This window comes from Excalfactoria chinensis, chromosome Z (genome assembly GCF_039878825.1).
Source record: "Excalfactoria chinensis isolate bCotChi1 chromosome Z, bCotChi1.hap2, whole genome shotgun sequence".
In the NCBI taxonomy this organism is placed as follows: domain Eukaryota; kingdom Metazoa; phylum Chordata; class Aves; order Galliformes; family Phasianidae; genus Excalfactoria; species Excalfactoria chinensis.
The window spans coordinates 66440839-66463567 of NC_092857.1; the positions used below are offsets into that span (position 1 = coordinate 66440839).

General features: G+C 46.0%; 2 protein-coding genes across 3 annotated transcripts in view; one reads left to right on the top strand and one right to left on the bottom strand.

Annotated features, from left to right (window-relative positions):
- ECPAS (Ecm29 proteasome adaptor and scaffold) overlaps window positions 1-14597 on the bottom strand; it is a 60592-nt gene extending 45995 nt beyond the window's left edge. Inside the window, exons 1-3 of one of the 2 annotated variants that reach the window (XM_072359677.1) lie at window positions 14543-14597; window positions 5950-6080; window positions 1765-1881 (exon numbers count right to left, since the gene is read on the bottom strand). In XM_072359677.1, the coding sequence (XP_072215778.1) occupies window positions 1765-1881; window positions 5950-6080; window positions 14543-14564 (270 nt within the window). In that variant the 5' untranslated portion in view covers window positions 14565-14597. Of the gene's footprint in view, window positions 1-1764; window positions 1882-5949; window positions 6081-14236; window positions 14402-14542 lie in introns of those variants that run through there. The other variant, XM_072359676.1, reaches the window with a different exon arrangement.
- Window positions 14598-15521: 924 nt separating this feature from the next.
- On the top strand, window positions 15522-21824 carry DNAJC25 (DnaJ heat shock protein family (Hsp40) member C25). The gene is made up of 4 exons (XM_072359306.1): window positions 15522-15852; window positions 16867-17019; window positions 18208-18678; window positions 20842-21824. The coding sequence occupies exons 1-4, from the start codon at window positions 15559-15561 to the stop codon at window positions 20962-20964; spliced, it is 1041 nt and encodes a 346-aa protein (XP_072215407.1). The 5' UTR covers window positions 15522-15558; the 3' UTR covers window positions 20965-21824.
- Window positions 21825-22729: the final 905 nt, after the last annotated feature.

Genomic DNA, 22729 nt, shown 5'->3' on the forward strand with positions numbered 1-22729 from the left:
TCAATGAAATCAAACACGGTGTTTTCGCTTATCTATTTCTAAAAGAAAAATGCTACCCATTATTGAATAAATACGGAGTCATCAGCACAGGCAAGTTTTCTCTCGAGATGTGTTTCTGAATCATCATATTTAAAAGCTGCAAATGCAATCCATACAGACTCCAGGGACAAGAGAGCACAGCAGTACTGAATACTGGAATATCTTTTATTGCTGCCATTGATCCAAATCTAGCTTGGAACTGGAGTGATAAAAAGCTGTGTGCTCAACAACATGCTTGAAAAAAATAATGCAAATTCAGTTGTCAAATTCTGTATAAAACAAGCAACAAAAAAACCCCCAAAAAACCCAAACAAACCACAAATCACTTAAACTAACAACAAACCACTACTGAGAGGTTAAAGACAAATAAACACAGAGGGCTGAAAACAGAGGGACTTTATGAGTCTTTAATTCATGGTGGTAGTCCCTCTGAATGAAAATGCATTGAGAAAAAACATTAACAGAGATGATTCCAGAATGGTGCCGACAGTTGTGTAAGCTCTTTTCTCCATGTGGCTCAATAGTGTAAGACCTACTTATGACATATTTGATCTAGTCGCAATCTGCTCATCCCAACTACCACTCTGATCGAAATAAATACTAAGTTTAGCTTGTCAGATGATGCAGTGAAGGGAAAGAACTAAGGAGACACCTACATGCAGGGAGAAGGCTGACAGTCATAGTACACCGCTGCAGTCCAATGCAACGCAAATCTCAGCTGTGTACCTCATCTGCTAGCAGTTATTTGGCAAGAAGTACAAGCAACAATTCATAGGAGGAACACTTCAAACACTGAAACAGATCTACACAGCACTGAAGTGGGAAACATTACATTTCTTCATAGATGGCAGTTGCTCAATTTTTTCAGAGCCCACTACCTCACTGCACATAACAATATGCATCACTCATACAGCCGTGAATGCAGACTTCTGATGCATGCAGCCAAAAGCACAATTTGGTCTTTAGATTCAATGGTTCTTTTGCTTCTCTGAAGAACACATGCAGACTTGAAACAGCACCCGCTCCTCAAAGGTGAACTCTGGACAGTCCTACTTGTTTGCAGATAATCTGAGATCATTTCCACATGACTGTAGTTTTAAAGTAGAAATATTTTCCTTTCCGTTTCTGTATGATGCAGCAGCCTAATGAGATGAGCAGAATGCTTCCCTCCCATTTTATCACTTGTTCATGATTGGTATTTGCAATAGATTTACCACAGCTCAAACAATCATCTTCCTTAGTCTTACAAAACATCTAATGAAACTACTTGGTATGCAGTTTTACAATCCATAAGATATTTTTAATCTTTTTTTTTGCTCAACAAGTGTCCTGACCCTAGAAACATAATTAAAAAAAAAAAGTGACCTTATGTTTGGAGAAATGCAGATGCTTTAAAAAAAGACACTTTTTTCATACAACAGGATGAGGATTGGCAGCAATTTGCAGAATGGGGCCACCGCAATAAGCAGGTTCTGTCCAACAGGAGCAACAATGATTCATGAACGATCAAGAGTAATTTCAACAAAAATCAGTAACTTAGCTGTTTTATGAAACCAAATTTCACCCCTACCAGGCTATATAGTTTTAAAAAAATACTTAAAAAGTCAACATCCTCCCAATAACATATTTGTTAGAAGAATAGACAGAGCTAATGCGGAAGCTTTAAGGAATATTCTGCTTATTTCAAGTAAACCAGCAGTTATTATTGGAAGAACCGACACTTACAGTGACAAAAGACACTGCAGAAGGATCTTGATACTGAACTAGCAATGTCTCTACAGGAAGCTGGATTTTTGGGCGACTTTTTATTCTCTTATTCAGATGAACCAGCAGCTCCATGACCTGAGAGGAAGAAAAAAAGAAATGAAAGAACCCTCATTGCTCACCTACCTGCATTGCTTGGGTGGGAATTAGAAGAATGGAGATTGAAGAGCCTGGGAAGAAGGGGGCTAGAGGAAGGTGTTTTCACTTCAGTGTAGTTCTCACTGTCTAACTCCATAATTAACAGACAATAAATTAAATTCATCTTCCACAAGCCCTGTCAATTTTGCCCATGTTGGTAACTGGTTAGCAATCTCTCTGTCATTATCTCCACCCACAAGTTGTTTCACCTGGTTTTCCTGCTGTGGAGAAGGAGTGACTGGATGTGCAATCAGCCCATCCAGTCACCCCACCACATAAACAAAGTGCCCTGAAGTAGGGTGAAGGCAAGTCCTGAAACACCAGGACTTCAGCAGCATACTGGCAACAGACTGATGTTATTTTTTGCTCATTTATTAAGTGAAGGAAAGCCTCCCTTTTCAATTCAAGTAAAACAGTATAAGATTTCAAACCACAGTTAAGTTGGCATGTGGCTTTTAAAAATAATTTAATCTCTTTTTATGACAAGGCTGCCCATCTGGTGATGCAGGGAAGCCAGCAGACATGATCCTTTTTGGATGTCAGAGCTTTATCTCACATCCTTCTGCACAAGATATCCAGTAAATCACTAGAAAAAAAAACATAGTAGTGATGTGTGACAGCTCGAGGGGTTACATCAGTGGTCAGGGCCCCAGCTGTTGTAATCCAAGGAGTGTATTAACTTTGGGTGGTCCCGTGTGGAGCTAGGCATCAGACTTGTTGATTCTTGTGGGTCAGTTTCAGCTTGGGGTATTATATGATTCTACTGTAGAAACAGTACATAGATTAATTAAACACATAATTAAAATATTCTAAGAAATTTCATTAGCATAGTTTCAAGAGTATATAACTATGTAGTCGGAAGAACCCTACTTCTGAGACAGAATATGTCTATCAGCACAGCGGAATGGTTTCACATCTATCAAACCCACGTAATGTGGTCACTGTTAGGTCCATCTTTTGTGCAGAGCCTATTAACTGCTCGGACCTCTTATATTCAAATGCCTTTCTGGTCAAATCCTGGCAGAACAGTAAACACAAGCAGGTGTTCCTCTGTCAGAATCCAGGTCAGGTCTCTCTTGCCTTTAACACAAAGTTTAACACCACTTCTTTACAACCACACAATTGCTATTTCACAATACTTGAATACACCATAGCAGCTCAAGATACAGGTCTGACAGTAGGAAGATGTACATACCCATGTACAATATGGGCCCCTCCTGAAGCTCGGCTCTGCCCAGAAGCTGGCACCTGGACATATAAGCCATCAAGGGTGCAGCAGCAGACCATTACATGCACACACTGCACAGGCCAGGTATCCCCTGGTCCCTACAACAGGGGACTCCTCATGGTCTCGGCCCCAGAGATAAAGTCATCACACACTCAGCTCCAGGAGACCCTGTTGGTATCCATTAGTAAAACCAGCAAGGTATTACCCTTAAGAGGGCCACACTATTAAATGGGTCTCACCCCAAGAGATCCCCATATCCTTGCATCTCTCCATCAATTGACAAACTCCCTTGGTATCACCAAGAGCCAGCTTTCCAATAGCCTCATTCTTAAGAGACCTTGTCTCTTCATCTGCCAGCATACAGACAAGTTCCCTCTGACACCAAAACAAAAATGCCTCATTCAAAAACCAGCTAAAAATGAAAATTAACAAGAATACGGGACAGACTATGCTAATAAGGTTCAGGACAAGCATAATGATCATGAATTGTTTATATATCACTATCCCTTTTTATTCACTCATCCCTCCAATTTCTCACAATTACTCCTCCCCAAATCACTAGGACCACCCCTTTCTCCACCTTTGGTTCCTCCATTAAACATCACAAAGTCAGGCTTGAGCAGTCCCAAAATGTCCTTCCTCTGCATCTCCTTGTGTGCACTACCCCTAGGCAGTAATACCTCAGTTTAAATAGTGTTTTGATATTGGCTCATTCTGGTGGGTTTCAGGTCTTATCAGCAGAGTTGAGACTCTCTTAGGGCAGCCATGAGAATGATCTGCACAGCATCCCTTCATCTGAGTCCATAATTTGGGTTTCCACCTGCCAGTATATCTCTGTGCTCAAGGACAACAAAGCTCCACAAACTTAAAGACCAGTGACTGCTACAATTGCACCTGGGGGTAGGTGGGACAAAGTGGCACACACGTTCCTCCCTTTTCTATTGTGCTCCAGAGCTGCTTCATGGATGTGGAGATGGGTTTTTAACCTAAGGCAAGAACTGAATTCCTTAGGTACATATTCAATTTTAACTATAGAACGTTTGTTCTTCTCTCTAATTCATCCAAGTATTCACTTCAGTAAGGCCTTTGACACTGTCCCCCATAACATTCTGGTAGAGAAGCTGGCTGCCCGTGGTTTGGATGGGTGCACGCTCCGCTGGGTGAAGAACTGGTTGGATGGCCGGGCCCAGAGAGTTGTGGTCAATGGAGTGGAGTGGAGTGGCGTCCCCCAGGGCTCGGTGCTTGGGCCGCTTCTGTTTAACATCTTCATTGATGATTTGGATGAGGGGATTGAGTGCACCCTCAGTAAGTTCGCAGACGACACTAAGCTGGGAGGGAGTGTTGATCTGCCTGAGGGGAGAAGGGCACTACAGAGAGACCTGGATAGACTTGATCGATGGGCCAAGGTTAATGGAATGAGTTTCAACAGGGCCAAGTGTCGGGTCCTGCATTTTGGTCATAACAACCCCAGGCAACCCTACAGGCTTGGGGAGGTGTGGCTGGAAAGCTCCCAGACGGAAAGGGACCTTGGTGTGCTGATGGACAGTCGGCTGAATATGAGCCAGCAGTGTGCCCAGGTGGCCAAGAAGGCCAATGGCATCCTGGCTTGTATCAGGAATGGTGTGGTGAGCAGGACTAAGGAAGTCATCCTGCCCCTGTACTCAGCATTGGTGAGGCCTCACCTCGAGTACTGTGTCCAGTTTTGGGCACCTCAGCACAAGAAGGACATGGAGGTACTGGAGCAGGTCCAGAGAAGGGCAACGAGGCTTGTTAAGGGCTTGGAGAATCAGCCCTATGAGGAGAGACTAAGGAAGCTGGGGCTGTTTAGTCTGAGGAAGAGGAGACTGAGGGGAGACCTTATTGCTGTCTTCCAGTACCTGAAAGGTTCTTACAGTGAGAGTGGGGCAGGTCTCTTCTCACTACTGACTTGTGACAGGACGAGGGGAAATGGCCTCAAGTTGCGCCAGGGCAAGTTTAGGTTGGATATTAGAAAGAACTTCTTTACAGAAAGGGTGGTTAGGTACTGGAATGGGCTCCCCAAGGAGGTGGTTGAATCGCCATCCCTGGATGTGTTTAAGAGTCGCTTGGATGTGGTACTCAGGGATATGATTTAGCAGAGGTTTGTTGTTGTGGTATTGTTTTTGTGGTTGTTTTTTTAAGAGATAGGCTACTGGTTAGGCTGCGGTTGGACTTGATGATCTTCAAGGTCTTTTCCAACCTGAGTAATTCTATGATTCTATGATTCTAAGTAGGAAAGGGCCAAATCATTTTGCAGGTAGTACTGAATGCATATCCAAATGAACTCTGCAACAAAGCAGTCTTCTGCATTAGGGAAATTCCCTCAAACAGACATTACATTGCACTCTCAAAATGATTTGGTATTTGCTTTTACTCCTACTGTCAAGTAGTGAAAAAGACCCATAAGGCATTTGCACAGAGAAGGAGGCTTGCTCCACATGCACTATTAGCCAGGTGGATGTACAACAGCTGGAAGCTGTGGCAGATGACTCTATGAGAAGAAGTCTTCGTTTCAGGCTAACTCACAGCAAGCTGGCTTCAAGCAGAAACAAATACAGTCTATACATGCAAAAATCACACATATACAAAACACCTCGCTGATGCAGGAATGACTATTTTCTTTCTCCCTATCAGGCTCATGGTACCATTTCCTGAAACAGTAGATCTCTTCACAAAGAACATCAAAGAGTATTTTATTGCCACAGGAAGGCATTTCCTGCTGCCTGATGACAACAATGTACCAGTAGGGTAGGCGCCCTTACCTTTTTACGAACTCCTTCCTGAGTGCTGGACAGCTTGAGGAGAACAGGGGGGAGGAATTTGGAAATAATATTCTGCAACTGCTCGTCTGTTTCTGCATGGCCGAGACGCAAAAACACACGTTCAAGTTGATCTGCAGTTTAAAGAAAATAAGAGGGGAAAAATAAATCAACGGGACTCAAAATTGCAGCAGCATGATTTATTTTTTTTTCCTGAAAATCCCTTAGTGGATTCAGAAGAGATGCTACAAAGAATACCTTTGTCTCAGCAACACAAAGAGCAGACCCACCTTCTACTTTTAACACTAACAGAGTAAACCAGCCCAATTATTCCCTGTACTGGCCTCCACAATTACATACAAACGACTCCTATTATAGACAGAAGCAATTAAAATTCCTGTGATACTGCTTTATATTTTGTTTCAAATAAAAACCACAACTTGTCCAAAGGTGGTATGAAAGGTTAGCACCTCTAACCCACCTTCTGCACTTTCTGCTTTCACAGCAAAGCTGTGCAGCTGTAGAGCTGCAAACTTCTGGAAGTGTGCTGTGATTTGCATTCAGACCATGACATCCCATATCTCTACTAAATAATTACAGAGCACAAAAGATTTAGCAGCCACTTCTTATCCTTCTTCTTGTTAAATTTATGGTTCTTGTCATGCCCGGGGACTCCACTGTTGTAGATGTTGTGCAAACAGAACAAAACAACCAGATAAAGCAGGACCCAACAAAGATTACAGTTAGTGCCACAGCAATTAAGAAAAGAAAGTCCAGGCAAAGCACCTGGCATAAGCTTTGGGACAAGTCACACCACAGCAGCTGTGAATTAATTAACAGGCTGCCTACCTAAGAAGTACAAAGAACAAGTTAAAAGTGAAAAAGTTCTTAAAAAGCTTGAGACTGCTGCTCTAAATCTGATACCAGCATGAGAATTTATAGGACATCTTGCCACAGATCCACCTGTTCTGTCACGAACGTGTTTTTTTTAAGTCACACAGATCCAGAAAATCTTGAAAATGCTGCACAAAATTTGTCTCAATTAGCTGCTGACTTGTTACAATTCGTTAATTCCCCCCTGCGCCCTCCCCACCCCAAATAAATAAATAAAAGACAACATTATCATCAATAGGAAAAAGACTGCAACTACAAAACACAGGTATATTGCTGCAACTTAAAACATAAAGATCCTACTATTGCTCTGTGACACTGCTGGAGTTTTGTAATAAATCTCAAATAGCAGCTCTCCTGACCAAAGCAAGGAAGGAAAACAATAAGGAAATTAACTTCCACAAAAAGGAAGAAGTTGCAACTCCTTCAAGACCAAGAGGAGGGTGGAGGGTGGGAGGGGAGGAAATAAAAGCATAAAACATCAATTTTCTCACTGAGCTAGCAGAAGATCACTTGATGGAGATGGATGAGACTAAGTTCTTCTGTCAGAAACTCAAGTACACGGGCTGAGAACTATCTGTTTTTGTATAGAGGATGAAGGAGCCAATACTGTGGGAATTTAGAGCTGGCCCGACAGCTATATCAGCAGAAAAGCCAGACCTGCCCGGAACAGTGCTGTTCTGACAGCCAGGCTGGGCACTGGTACACAGCATTGGGAGCCTCCCTGCAGGCAGCAAGGAAATCTGATGTGTTAAGGGACTACAGGCCTTAGTGCATCCTGCAGGGCAAAACTACTTCCCTAAAGACTAAACTGCAGTGATCGTTTAGAAGCCAAGATTAGAGGGTAACAGGGAGACCTGCCTTCCATGGAAAAGGATCACTGTGCAGGCTGTAAGGTAAAAAAGAAAGTGTGGCTGCAGGGAAGAAGTAAAGGACTGGGTGAATGTGCACTGCTGGAGGTGAATGAACAGAAAGGATGCTCAAATACAAAAGCTCTAGCCAGGAAATCGCCCTTGATGTAGCTGCAGAACAGTTTCACTGTCCTATTTTTTGTTGTTGAAATCTGTACCATCCGTGTGCTGAGTCCTTATACAGTCATCCCTCCTCTGCCAGCTGCAGATTAAACACCTCCAACATTTTATTTTCTGCTCAGCAAATGACAAGCACCCAAAAAGACTGAAATGTGAAATTTTAGCATCAGGGAAATTACAAGTCAAAACTCTGCAGCACTCACAATGCAAACTTGCATTTGATTGTTGATCCGTTGTTTCAGATTACACGGAGCATTTAGCTTGTCAGCTAGTCAACAATTTTAAGATATTTATCTTTTCGTTTCTAAATCCTAACAAATTTTCCCTTTTCACCTTCCTTTTTGTGTTGTATTTCACTACCTGAAATACCTCCAGGATGTCTAATGACACAGAATGTGCTCAGAAGCTGCCTGGGACATTCCATGCAGGAGAAACAGCTCAAGCAATCAGTGTAATCATCAGATTTTTTTCCCTTGGAACTAGAACTCCTGGACACCACTGCAGATTCACTGCTCTCATGGCAGCTGACTCAGGAATCTCCCCAGCACCACACTGCTTCACAAGGTAAGGGATCATGCCCAACTGTGTCTAGTTCTGGGTTCACCAGACCAAGAACAACAGGGAACTGCTGGAGGGAGTCCAGCGGAGGGCTGCAAAGACCCTGGATGAGATGGATGCTGGAGCATCCTCTATATGAGAAAAGGCTGAGAGACCTGGGGCTGTTCAGCCTGAAGAAGAAAAGGCTGAGAGAGGATCCTATCACTGCCCCTCAATACCTGGTAGGTGTCAAGAGGTTGGGGGCAAGCTCTTTTTGGTGGTGCCCAATGACACAAGAGGCAATGGGCACAAACATAGGAAGTTTCTTCTGAACATGAGGAAGAACTTTTGTTACAGTGAGGGTGACAAAGCACTGGAACAGGCTGCCTAGAGGGGCCATGACTCTCCTTTGGAGATATTCACAGACCTGCCTGAATGCCTTCTTCTGCATCCTGCAGAGAATCTGCTTTAGCAGGGGGCTGAGCCAGGGGATCTCCACAGGTCCTTTCCAACTCCTATGATCCTGTGATTCCTATGACTCCTGTGAACTACGAGCATTTACACAACTTCCAGCTTCTCATATTTCTCAGTTGATGTAAGGAGCAACCAAAACTGTAGTAACAGGAGAAGCTGAGGGGAGAAAAGCAGGAGGTAAAGAGAATCCATGAAATAAGTTTACTACTTTTCTCACTCTCTTCTGTCTAGTTGTTGAGCCATAACACTGCAATCATTTTTCCTTGCCCCTGATGCAGGGATGGCAAGGCCATTCCAAAGATTCGAGGAGCCTGGCTGCAGGTAGGAAACCCGAGAGGGGTTTGTCAGCTTGCAGGCAAGTCACACTCCTGTGCTCCATTGCAGGCTGTATCCATAGCAGCAGTACAGGGAAACAAAGGAGCACACCCGTAGAGCTATAAATCTCATACACATCAACCATTCAATTCCTAGCCTACTGAGCAAGCCCACCTCTCATGCTGCTGGTGCTGACAGCAGAGCAGAAGTTCTGGTGATCAAATGGCTCCATGTGGGATGGGGCAGGGGGGAGAAAGCAGATGGGGTTGGATTGCAGTCTAACTATCGTAGACCTGTCCAGTTTTATGTCCCCTATCTAGCACTTTAAATCTGCAGGGTTGTAGTTTCAAGGAGGGAGATCATGTGGTTTTATTACAATAAAAATAATTAAAGCAAGGACGTCTAACTTGCTTTGCTACACAGCACAGAAGATGGCACAATAACACTTTGAGTAACCCAAAGCAATTAAAATTAACTGCTGCAGCAATCTTACTGCAATTTGACAGTAACAGCACTATATTTCACATGAGAGAACCTCCAGTATCCCAGCCTTCAACACTGCTAGCCCAAACCAAGCACAGCATGCAGTCCATCTGACACCCTTCCTGCAATTTCTCCTTTCACAAGTTAATTAGAATGGTCAACAAAGATAATCTGCAAGTTGTTAGAAGCAGTGAAAGGAGCAAGTAATGGACATGACATTTGATAAAGGAGAGCAATAACCCCATCTAAGAAGTTGGTATTTCAGCTATCTGGGATTGTGCAGTGGCATCTCCTTCCTAAATGTCACAGTGACTTCTCATCTCAAATTCAGCATGGCAATACCACCTTGCAGTTTGTTGCCACCTCTAACACCACCTGCATTAGCTATTTGCCATACCTGTATAAATTACTTGCATCATCAAACCAGGGCAAGTCTGCTGAATATGATGATGGGGGAAGACCTCACTGTCAGAGGCCATGGACCAACTTATAACAGACCAAAGAATTTATGAGGAAAAACAACAAACCAACAAAAAACGCTGAGAAAGTCAAAATGAAAGAGAGAATGGAGCACAAGAAGCAGGCATCAGTGGAAACTTAATTGGAAACCCCAGTGCCCAGACATGCCAGGCTCTAAATAAATCACTCCAAGAACAAGCTTGCACTTCAGCACCCTCATGCCAATGGAAAAGAGAAGGGTGCACGCAGTCCACAGTGAGCTTTGGAAGGAACAATCCAAATAAGATTAATTAATTACTGTCACTCTGCGCAGCTCTGATTCCATTGTTTTTAGGATACTATATCAAGTTTCCCTTTAGATATGAACATGAAAGCTAGAAGATCCTTCTTTAAAGAAAGATGATCACTACACTGCCCACAGTCTGGTTATGGTGGCGGTGCCAACTGTGGTCCTGGTCAAACTTGCCCACTGCATTAGCAAACACAGGAGAAATCGTGCCTAGTTAAATAGGAAGCCTTCAAAACATTACGCATGCCACAGCTATGACAATGACCTTTCACTAAGGATTAAAATAAACAGCAAAGAATGAACTAACTGCACGAGTAGAAGGATGAATACCAGCATTTCATTTTTGAAGCTCATACCATTAAGTTCACTCAAAATTTGTAATAGCTACTCATGTATTTTGGCATAGTCACAACTAATTTCCTAAAGGCTCTGCAGTATTTCCACAAAGCATTAAATTTTTTGTTTTGTTTTGTTTTTTTTAATGAGGGTTTTCTTGAAGAAAACATGTCTACAAAAGGAGGAACACAAGAAGAACTTAACAATAGGCACTGTGTAGGAAGAGACCTTCTCTTTTACCGTACACAGGAAATAAAGTGGAAGGACAACAAGATGAATCTTTGTATCCCTGCTTACAGCAGCAGTGTCCAATTTGCTCCCACTGACACACTGTACTTGGAATTTGAAATCCTCAAGTTACCATGGCAATGCAGTTACCTATTCGTGAGAAAATGTATGTTTTGCTTCTGATTTTTTTGTGTGCTTTTTTCCCCTCCAGGCTCCATTTAAAATTACAAGAATTCGGGGCTTAAGACCACACCTCTTGCAGAAAGCAAACAGAATCCAAAACATAAGACAGCATGCAGCATACAAGCTTGACAAGGGAGTCATGCTAATGACTCCAACTGGTATGCTACAAGCTTCCAAGACCCTGTGACACCAGCTCTAGCACAGTCAGCACTACTTCTTGGCCTTCTTACTTCAGAACCAATCCTGCAGTCAACAGCAAGCCCACAACCTGCTCGCTGAGACAACATGCCTCTTCTTCCAGTTCTGCTCTACGGTAGCTTGCCAAACAGAATAACAGAAAGACACAAAAAGAATAAAGCAAATAAATAATAAAAGTTTAGTGTTTTCTGCTCTTTAAAAGAAAGTAAGATTTTTTTTCCAGCTGAAATCACATACATGAATTCTTTGAATGCTTGGTCTTGCTAAGGGAGCTGGCCTATCAATTTTGTGTTGCCAAGACATCATCTCTCACTTCTGCTGAGCTCAGCCCCACTTTTTGTGCCCAGGCCTTCCTTCCTGTCCTCACCAAGTCTCATCATCCTCAGGCATTCACAGGCATTATGTGCAGCAGGTTGGCCATCCTGCACAGACCTCTCTGCGATCTGAACTGGTATATCTGAGAATCAAACAAGATATCCTCTCCTCTTCATGAAAACAGACTCCAGAAACTAACAAGACTAGGACATATCTTGGTATGTAACTATCATAGGAACAATTTAACTGTCTAGGAACCTAGGGGAGAGTCTTGGGTCCTCTGCAAAACAAAGAAGAGTAGAAAAATGTTCTGTGCATAAAGCTGGAACCTATCTTCATGTTCCTGGGGGGAAAAAGAAAGTCTATGACATACCAGTGGGACTGCCACAATAAAGCACTTCCTGAAGCACGTTTCAGTACAGCAAACAAAAAGCCTCAGTTACTCAGGCTCCGTAAAACCAACACAGTGCATTGGAGACCCCAGCACCTTCCCCAGAGGGGACACGGGGGTGTCTCTGCCTGGAAGGCATGCAGGTTCAGGGACTAACATCTACTTCTGCAAAAGCTCCAACATCTTTCACTCCCTCCTGAGCAAAGCAACTGTTTCAGTGCTATTCTCAACACAGAAGGATCAACGTGGGGAATCAAACTGGTTCTTGCCCACTGTGCCACTACTAGAACAGATGACAAGTTCTTGTTGAAATGGTATTAGGCTCTGGGAGAAAATATACCCTGTACGATTATAGCAGCAAACAGTGAGTCAGGATTTGCTGGTGCTATTCCTGGCTCTACCAGTAACCCATTATGCGCCCAAAGGCAAACTACTTAGAGGAGCATTTGTAGAATTGGGCTGCATTGTTCTAAAGGCTCCGAGTGGAAAGGAGTGGGAAGGCCTCAGGAGGTGGGGATTATATCCTTTTTTCCATCCTCTTCTTCCATATTATGGATTTTTTTTAAATTATTTTTTTAAAGCAGAAGATTGAATAGCATTCCAAGTTCCACATACCTGCAATATGCCAGGATTAGGCCTCCCATCCAGTTGGCTGGCAATTACTCAAAATTAAACGCTCACTCTTGCATCTGAACTCCTACAGTTTCAGGATCAGTTTAATGGCTTTGCACTGATTTTTAACCTTCATTCTGATGCTGCTTTCAATTAACTTGATCTCTCAAACAGTCAGTACCCACATACATAGTCTAAGCAAAGAGTTTTATGTTCTACTGGCACTATAGAGCTAAATACATACAAAAGGAAAACTGACTGTCAAATCTAAAACTAGTAATAATTGTGCTTGTTACTTTGGGATGTACCATTGTTCTAAAAACAAACAGATTTCCTTCTACGTATGCTAAACTTCTACTATTTAAGTGCATCAGAAGAGAGGTTGGTTCAGTTTCCCACTCCTCCTTTGCCTTAAGGATACAAGTGAATGGAGAAAGAGGAATTCAACTAAGATGACAGTGACAGGTGAGGTACCAGGGAAAATACAATCAAAAGAAACAACACTCTCTCCTTCTCCACTGGACCAAACACAGTCTTAAAATTCAGTAAAATCTGCTCCACTCTGAGGACACAGCAGAGCAGCAACGACAGCGCCGTACAGTTTTTGACACAAGTCTCACTCTGAAGGCGTTCAGAGCCGTTTAACACAAAGAGCTGTGGAGGAGCTGATCCGCAGCTCAGGACCGGTTTGTGCAGTGTCAGCTCCGGGGCTGGGAAGACAGAAACACCGCACGGACAGAACCGGCGGAGCTGCAGGCAGGAACCGCACCGACTGCAGCGCCAAGCGGAAGAGGGACCTCCTGGAGGACAGCAGCAGCCAGGCCTGTCGCGATCACAGCTTTACCCAGTTGTCAACGGAATAAATAGCCTGGCATTCGTGTCGTCCAACCCAAGGCTCGGTGTAACCCGAAGATCTGCACCCCGCCACGAGGCCCCGCGGTTACATAAAGCGCATCCCCAGCGCTCCGTGTGCCACCCAGCCCCGCTCCGGTAACAAAGAGCAGAACAAAGGCAGCACCTCCACAGAAGCGCGCAGAGAGAACACGGCCACGGGAAAAATCGCAGCGGCATCGACAGCACCGATACGCCGCGAGAGCCGCTCCTGCCCTTCACCTCCGGCAGCTGCCAGACGTATCATTCCGGAGCCACCTTTCGCTCAGCTGAGTCATACGCTGCCCGTTAATTAATTCTACCCGGGAAGAGCTCTACAGATCCCGGGAAAGCCAGGGAAATAAGACCGCGCTCTCGAAGTCGCGTGTGCTTCAGCAGAGATGAGCGCACCGCTTCCTGCCGACACGGGGCCTGAGGGCGACGAGCGCTGACCCCACCCCGAACTCCTCAGACCCCCGAGCGCCGCAGCCCCGCAAGGTCACACACACACACACAGCGCGGGGCAGGCCAGGCCGCCGCCCCACACTACATTTCCCAGCCGGCCCAACGGCCTTCCTCTCCGGCCCCCGGCCCCGCCGCCCGCCCCCGGCCCCCTCCGCCCCGGTAGCGCGGTGACCGCGCGAGGCCGGGCCCGCCGCGCTGCCCGCCGCCACTCACTGAGCTCGTCCTGCGCGGCCGCGGCGGCCGCAGCCATGTTGCCGGCCGGGGAGGAAAGGCAGGCGGAAAAGCAGGCGGAAAGGCGGAGGGCGGGCGGGGAGACGCGCCGCGCTCAGCCTGGCCGCCGCGAGGCCGCTCCCGCCCCTCTCTCCGCAGCTCCGGGCGGCACCGGGCCGCTAACGTCTCCTCCCCCGCCCCGACGCAACCACCACGAGGGACGGACGGGCCCCGCGCCGCCCTCCCTTTATATTTAGAAAGAGCTGAGCCATCGCCCCGCCGCCCCGCCCGCTCCGCCATCACGCTGACCCGAGTCCATGCTGCCCTCCATGCCGGCCCGCTCCCGTATGCGCGCACCAGAGGGGCGGGGGAGGTAAAGCGCTCCGGGGCGGTGCGGGCGGCGGAGCCTCTCCCCCTAGCGGCTCCCCGCGGCCCCGCCCAGAGCCCGCACGGCCCGGACGACGGTCCGAGGCGCGACCTGGCCGAGGGGAGCCGTGTTGGGGTCCGGCCCGCAGCTCAGCTCGTCACGGCTGTGACCCTTTCCGTGTCCCTTCCCCGGACGCTCGTGGTGATCTCAGCGTGGCGCTGGGAGGGCTCCGGCGCTCAGACCGCGAGCCTACAACGGGGATGGAGCCCGTGCTCCTGAAGGAGCCTTTGGGCAGCAGCGCCTCGACCAGCGGTCCTGCTGGCAGCTACGGCGGGCTCCCCGTCCTGAATATCGCACGACCTCTGGGCAGCCCGTGGCAGAGCTCTGTCACCCTTAGCACAGCTCTTCCTCCGAAGGAGCTGCCGCATCCTGTCCCGTCACTCGGCGATGTTGCAAAGCACCCGGCTCCGTCCCTTTAACGCCCGCCCCGGAGCAGTACTACGATCCCCTCTCGGTCTTCCCCAGGCCGAACAGACCCGGTTCACTCAGCCTGTCCTCATCAGAGGGCGCCCTTTTGCGGCCCCGCATTCCTCCTCGGATGGACAGGCAAGCGGGGATAAGCTAGAAGGAGTCGGGAAGAGCGCAGGGACTTTCCGAGGCGCGAGGAGCCCCTGAGACAGGGAAGCCAGCAGACGTGGCGCGGGCAGGAGGAGCGACGGTGCTGAGAACCCGTCTCGGAGGACGGCGAGGCGGTGCACGGCTGCCCACGGAGCTGCGTGCGCTCCGGGCCGGGCGGGACGCGGCCCGGCTCAGCCCAGCCGGGCGGCAGCAACATCCCCCCGCGGGCGGCTGTGGCAGTGCGGGCGCCGCGCCCCGCTCCTCGCCCCGCTCCTCGCCCCTTCCCGCCCCTCCCGGCCCGTATTGCGCAGGCGCGGCGGCGGCGGCGGGGCGCACCGAGATGGCGGCGGCCGGCGGCCGGCGTTGGGCGCTGTGCCTGTGGCTGTCGGCCGCGCTGCTGCTGCCGCGCCCGGCGCGGGGCCTGATCGAGGGGCTGTACTGCGGGCGGCGCGTGTGCTACGAGGTGCTGGGCGTCGGCCGGCAGGCCAGCAAGGCGGAGATCGCCCGCGCCTACCGGCAGCTGGCCCGCCAGTACCACCCCGACCGCTACCGCGGGGACCCGGCCGCCGCGGGCGGCTCGCAGGCGGCGCACGAGAAGTTCCTGCTCATCGCCACCGCCTACGAGACCCTCAAGGTGAGAGAGCGGGACCGCCGCCGCGGCCGGAGCCGCTCCGGTAAGAGACAGCGCGGGGCCCGGGCGGGAGCGGGGCGGACTCCGCGTTCGCAGCGCTGTCCCGCGGCCGCCGTGCGCCCGATGGGCTCCGCTCGCCGAGGTCGGACCTCGGGATGGGGCGCGTCTGCGTTCTGCGACGGATTGCGCCAGGTCGGCTTTGCCTTCCTTTGTGTGGGCTCGGCCGAGGGAGGAAAAACGCCGCCTGTGCTTTTACGATAGCCCGAGAACGTGGGGGAGGACGGACTGCCCTTGGAAGCCCCTCTGAAGTTAGACTTAATGTACAGCCGTATCGCTAAGCAAAAAGCGTCAGTAAACAGCAAATTAACATTGAGACCTGTAAGCAAATCCAGGCAGGACGAAAATGTGTGGGCTGGCCACAGCTGAGGAATGGGAGATGGAAACATGCTTGAAGGTCTATGGGGAAAAGAACTTTCCTAGGGAGTAGGGAAGGAATGCAGTTAGTGCTGACAAAGTTACATTTCTCATCGCATAACTGTGTGTTTCAGAATGAGATAGCTCAAGAAAATGAGAACCACGAGGCTTTGAAACAGACAACGCTAGACAGATTCCTTGACCCCCTAAGCAAAAGATAAAACAGTGCTTTGGTAGTTGGTTCATCTGGAAATCTTTTCCTATCAGCTCCAGCTCACCTAGTATCTAGTTCAGAAAATAGATTTACTGATCACATGAATCTCGGTTGCCTGTCTTGATTTTACTATTAAATCAAGTCATCTTATAGTCTATACTTGCATAATTAAGCCTGCATACGTCAGGTTTGTATGGGTGGATGAGGGTAAGAACGCCTTAATTTGGTATATAGGGAAAGGAACAAAGGATGTCCTCAGTGCTTCATGGCTTTGCTTTTGCAAGTTTTCTAACAGTGTAGTCCTTTATGAGATGTAAAACACAAAGGTAACAGAGTAAGTGATAACAGCCATCTGAACCTACACATGCTTGTCATCTCTGATCCTACAGGATGAAGAAACACGTAAAGATTATGACTACATGTTGGATCATCCTGAGGAGTATTACAGACACTATTATCACTACTACAGCAGGAGGCTGGCACCTAAAGTGGATGTCCGGATAGTGATCCTGGTTACAGTGTGTGCCATCTCCGTCTTTCAGGTGAGATCTCACCTTCATGTGGCAATGCTCAGTGAATGGGGGGGGATATGGGGATCTCACCTTCATGTGGCAATGCTCAGTGAGTTTCTGATATGGGAGAGATGTGTCTGCAGGTCTCAGAGCGCACCAGCCTTCAAACAGTGCCAGCAAGGAGGTCCTTTCATGGCTGCTGTGTCGAACTTCCCCATGGCATCTGTAACAAATCTGAAGTCAGGGTGTGTGCAGCAGATTTTGTCCGCACCGTGTAGCTTAGATGAAGACACACAATGCAGTTAGTCATTGCCTTATTCTTACAGCAGAGTACTTCATGCAGTCTAGTGCAGCTCTCCCAGAGAAGATCCTTGGTTCTCTGTAGCAGGCTGAGAACAGATCCCTAGTTACAGTGTTGCATTTCACCTCTTATTGCTTATTTTGGCTAAGTGTGAACACTCACTTTGCCTGCAGGTCACCTCCCGGGTGGTTAAATACAACTTTACCCCGATTTAGCTAACTGATGGGCCTTTTCCTCTTCTTTTGTTAAGGTTGTAAGGAGTGTGCCTGTCACACAAGTGAGCGTGCTGCCTGTTTAAAGAAAACAAGGCACGAAATGGCATGTTCATTTCAAACGCTATTTCAGTTACTTTTTTTTATTTTCCCTGTTGAATTTCAGAGGGTAGCTGGAAATTTGGGTGAGGTATTGAACCTTGTAAAGTCAGTCCTGGCCGTCTAGTGAGATTTGCATGTACTTAAGCCGTGGTTAATTAACTGTAAAGTGAGTAATAACTTTTATAATGAGATGTTCATATGCCGGACTTCTGAAGGCCACCACAGCCCAGTGTAAGCGTTGTTTGAAGTGGTAGGAGATAACTGTCTTCTCGTGAGCAAACCCAGTGTGAGCAATGCCTTTCTTTACATTCTGCTTGACCTACATCATCACACATACGTGTGCCATGCATGTCACGCAGCAATATACATAGTGATGGCTGTTTGCCGGATGCCTTACCAGGTTTGGAGGAATGATTACAGGTTCTGTATTATTACAGAAGTGGTGCTGTTGCCTTCAGTTTTCACCTTTGCTGTAATATAATTGTGGTTAAAGATATAAGGCAGCATATTTTATTCCGGCAAAGCTCCAAATAGGAATGTGTCCATATCAAAAACGTGTCCTTTATTGCTTTTTTTTTTTTTTTTACTATTCTTAAATTACAGTTCTTCAGCTGGTGGAGTAGTTACAATGAAGCTATCAACTATCTAGCTACAGTGCCAAAATACCGTATACAAGCTACTGAGATTGCCAAGCAACAAGGATTACTCAACAAGACCAGAGAAAAAGGCAAGAACAGGAGGTCTAAGGAAGAAATTCGTGAAGAAGAAGAAGAAATCATCAAAGACATTATTAAAAATAAAATAGATATAAAAGGCGGTTATCAGAAGCCCAAGATATATGATATCCTTCTGTTTCAGATCCTTCTTGCTCCTTTCTACTTGTGCAAGTATGTAATTTGGTACTGCTGGTGGATTTATTGTTTCACTATCAAAGGGCAAGAATATGGTGTGGAAGAGAAGCTGTATATCATACGGAGATACATGAAAATGTCTCAGTCTCAGTTTGACAGCCTAGAAGATCATCAGAAAGAGACCTTTCTTGAACGGCAGCTGTGGATACGAGAAAACTATGAGGTGAGTGGCTGGGGAGGAAAAGATAATGTTGGTTATGCACCATTCCCGGAGTAAGAGCAGGTACCTTGCGGAGGTCTTTGGAACAGTAATGTGGGAAGTGATGCTTCAATTCTAGGTGTTGCTGTCTACATCTGAAATGGTTAGAGAAGCACTTGGTTTGTTTTCTTCAACATCTTATGTTCAGTTGCTGATAGGCAGCAGCTCCTGAACATGCCCATGGATAAAAGAAGGGATTCACTTGCTCAGGGGTCACATCCACCAGTGATAGTCAGCCAGTCTGTGAATACAAGATCAATTAAATCTGATGACAGGCTGTCCTGTGATAGCGTGATATGACAAAGTTCTTGCAGTATGTTAAAGACCACGGTTCTCCAAGCAATAATAATTCTGTAATGAAGACTACCTGGATCACCTGAAACTCCTGTTTTAGTAGTCTCCCGAGCCACAGATTCCTAGCTTGATTTTCATAACTATCCCTTTTGTAACTGTTCTTTTGCTTCCACTGAGGCTGTTCTTCCTGTGCTGTGTTTCTGCTTAACTAAAAACGGTATATGAAATATTACAAGGTACAACTGCTGCTTCTTTCCTGGGACAGACAGTTACTAAACAGCAAATACATGATTTTTCTCAGGCTTTCTGTGAGAGCAATGAAAGAACATGAGCCCCAGCATGAAATTTGCATTCCAGACAACTTGGGATGCCAGGAGGTGGCAGATTGACAAAGCGCGCTTATTGTTGTTCTGAAGCTCATCTGTGGGCCATATGGGTGTAGGAAGTTTCCAGAAGTGAAATTGAGAAGGAGAATTTGGCCTGCCCAAGAGATGCTGCTGCAGCTCTGCCTTCTCCAAGAAGAGATGATCAGAAGATGAGGGGCACCAAAGGGAATATCTCCTTGAAAGCAGTCAGAACTGGATTAGTTTAGAAATTTGAAGAGAAAAATGTTAGAATTGATGCTAAAATAAGGAAAAGAATAGCCATTAGAATAGCCATACATGCTGAATTAGGTTAGGTTTTCTTGAAAACAATCTGAAAGCTTGAAGATCCAGAATTGTTAGTAGTCAAAGCAGACGTCCTAAGGAAAATGTAAGGTAGAATGCATGTTCTGTTGTAGAGAGAACATTTCATGGTTTGAGTTGCTGCTTCTAACTGCTGCTGTTCTGTTCACTGAGTGTAAAAACCCGTATTTGTAAGAGGGAAGTCTCTTTAGCCCAGAGTCATCTGTGGTGGCCAGCAGCTGATTTTTAGTGAAGAACACAAGAAATTTGCACCCGTGTAGCAGTATTTCCCCCTTGCAATCTGCAGCTTCCAGATTTCTTGAACAGAAAATGGTGCCTTTGTAGTTAACATCTTTAATTACTTTTTCTTCAGTAGACATATCTAACTATCCCTTGAATGCATTAAGAAGTTCAGTGTTTACCGTGCTGTCTGGTTGTGAATTCAGCAATACCTGCAGAGGATAGATTTATTTTTTTAGGCACCTATAGACACCTGCTGATTGTTGCTTATGTGGAGAATGAATTCTAGGGAGAAATATTCATGCTTTGTTCCATTTTTCTCATGCTATCAGTTCTCTGTACTACTATGCCTCTTTTAGATACACGACTGCTATTGAAGTCTACAGATATCAGCGGTGACACTCTTTCTTGCCATACTACATTTACTTGTCATTCCTGCCATCAGTACTTGCTGTAGAGATTCTAACTGAAGCTGAATTAGGAGAAATTGCCATTCATTGCCATCTAACTGGAGGTGAAATATGAAAACGAGCAAAGCAAGAAGCTGAGCTGCATTGGATAGCGTGTGTGCTGGACAGAGACTAGAAATGCAGCGTGTGACCACTTCCTTACTGCCAAATTTCATTCTGTTGACTGCGTGAGCATTTAGTTCTATGGCAAGGCAAAGAAACAGTAAAATTGGTGATAACAGCACGGCCTTGCAATGAAGTAGTTCTGCTGTCAGCACAAATCCAGAGCATCTCAACTGCAGCTTCTGGGCTCCTTGCTGAAGGCTCTTACACCACATGTAGGTCCTGGTCTTTCGCTGTGTCGCTTTTCTTTGAAACTCAATGTGACAGATGGTCGAAGCACTGATGTTTACAACCCCTCTTCAGGTTCACTTAAGATTTTTCTTCAGCTTTATTAACAACTTCTGTCTGTCTTTCAGGTCTATAAACAAGAACAAGAGGAGGAGTTAAAGAAGAAGATGGCCATGGATCCCCGATGGAAGAGGTATCGGAGGTGGATGAGAAATGAAGGACCTGGAAGACTGACTTTTATTGATGACTGAAAGTTACTGAACACAGTGTGTGCTAATGTCGGCAGTGATCTGCAAAACTTTTTGCTACATCATTCAGAGTTTTATCTGCTGGTTTGGCAGTGATCTAAAACTCAGGAATTATTAAATCAGGCCGAAAAATAGTACAGGTTTACGGTTTTTATAAATCAGAATTATTAAACTGGCTTAACTCGATGTGTTTATCTTACGTACATGGGGATCTTAATGTGGAGTTCATTATTTCAAATAATGTATTTCCTCTGCGTGTTTCATACTCGTGGTCAATGGAACCATACTTCTAGTCTTTCTGAAACTGTTTCTTGATCTGTCCTTGGAAGTCCTGGCTTTCATTTCTAAACGGAAGGGTTCACGCGAGTGAACACTGGAAACTGAATCCATTATTAAGGACTCTGAAGCAAGGGCCAGTTCATACTTTCCTCTTCCCTCCTTCCATCTACTTTTCAACTTAATTTTTAAAATGCCAAATTGTTTTTTGATGTAGACGATATGGGGATTATACCAGACTACTTCTTTTGCTATTCCTTCTGCAATTGGAAATGAATTTTATTCTTTGTGGGAATAAATGGTGCATGATTGATCACCGTTACGGTGCGAACAAGCCTTAATTCTTTGTTCTGCAGAGTGGCTCATGAAATAGCGTACTGAAGTCACTTGTGTTTGGTTTTTAATCTTGTACCTTAGGTTGTACCTACTTGTTCAGAACAAGTGTACCAGTGAACAGTAGTCTACTAAATGTGAAACTTCTTTCACCAAAGTATTGGTAAAGGGAAAATGACCCTTTTGTTTAAAAGGGCAATCTTGATGCCTTATGTAAATAAAAGTTTATATAATATACATCCTGGATTTGTTTTAAATTTAAACCTCAAGTATTCTTTATCCATTCTGATTCTTCTGATCAGACATCAGCATGCTTAGAACACAACAGTTCCCTTTGCTTTCATCCGTAACTCAAGTCAGGTCAGACTAGAATCTGACGCAGTTTATGGTTTCTGTATTTCTAGTCGAGAGCCTTATTGGGGGAAAAAGTACACAGGGTTTGTAGCCAGGTTGGGCTGCTTCTGTCTCTTCTCATGTCTGCGAAGGTCTGTATCCGTGCAGGTTGGTTCTGGGAGAGGCTCTCTTAACCTTGCTGCTGCTTCCAAAGCTTGTAACAGCTAGCAGTTTGGAAATGCTTATAGACCAGTTTTTGAAGTTAGACAGTTCTGATTCTGCAAAGGTGCACGGCCAACCGTGGGGTCATCTAATTTGGAAAAAAACTTCAAGATCTCTAAGCCCAACCATCAACCTGAGCCTACTGAGCTCCATAACTAAACAATTTTCCTCAGTGTTCACTTGTCAGATATTTGCAGGAGAGGAGATTCCACCGCCTTCCTGTGCAGCCGGACTGATGTCCAGTCTAAGCCTATCCTTCAGGCCACTACCTTACATTCTATTGCTTGTTATCTGAGAAAAGTGACTGACACCCACCTTGCTGTAATCCCATTTTCAGGTATCTGCAGAGAGAGATGAGGTCTTCCATCCTTCAGCCTCCTCCAGACTAAACAACCCTAGTTTAAAAAACCCACTCTTCATACATCTTTCTAGTCTCTTTACCAGCTTAGTTGCTTGCCTCAAGCAACTCAACATCCTTCTTACAGTGTGAGGCTCAAACAATACAACATTCAGGATGTAGGCTCACCAATGCCATATACAAGGAGGCAGTCCCTTAGTCCTGCTGGTGACACTGTTTCTGATTCAAGCCAAGACTGGCACGTGT

Coding starts and splice junctions, on each gene's coding strand:
- DNAJC25 (XM_072359306.1), top strand. CDS start 15,559: ATGGCGGCGGCCGGCGGCCGGCGTTGGGCGCTGTGCCTGTGGCTGTCG. Junction 15,853..16,866: donor CCGCCTACGAGACCCTCAAG/GTGAGAGAGCGG, acceptor CTGATCCTACAG/GATGAAGAAACACGTAAAGA. Junction 18,679..20,841: donor GGATACGAGAAAACTATGAG/GTGAGTGGCTGG, acceptor TCTGTCTTTCAG/GTCTATAAACAAGAACAAGA.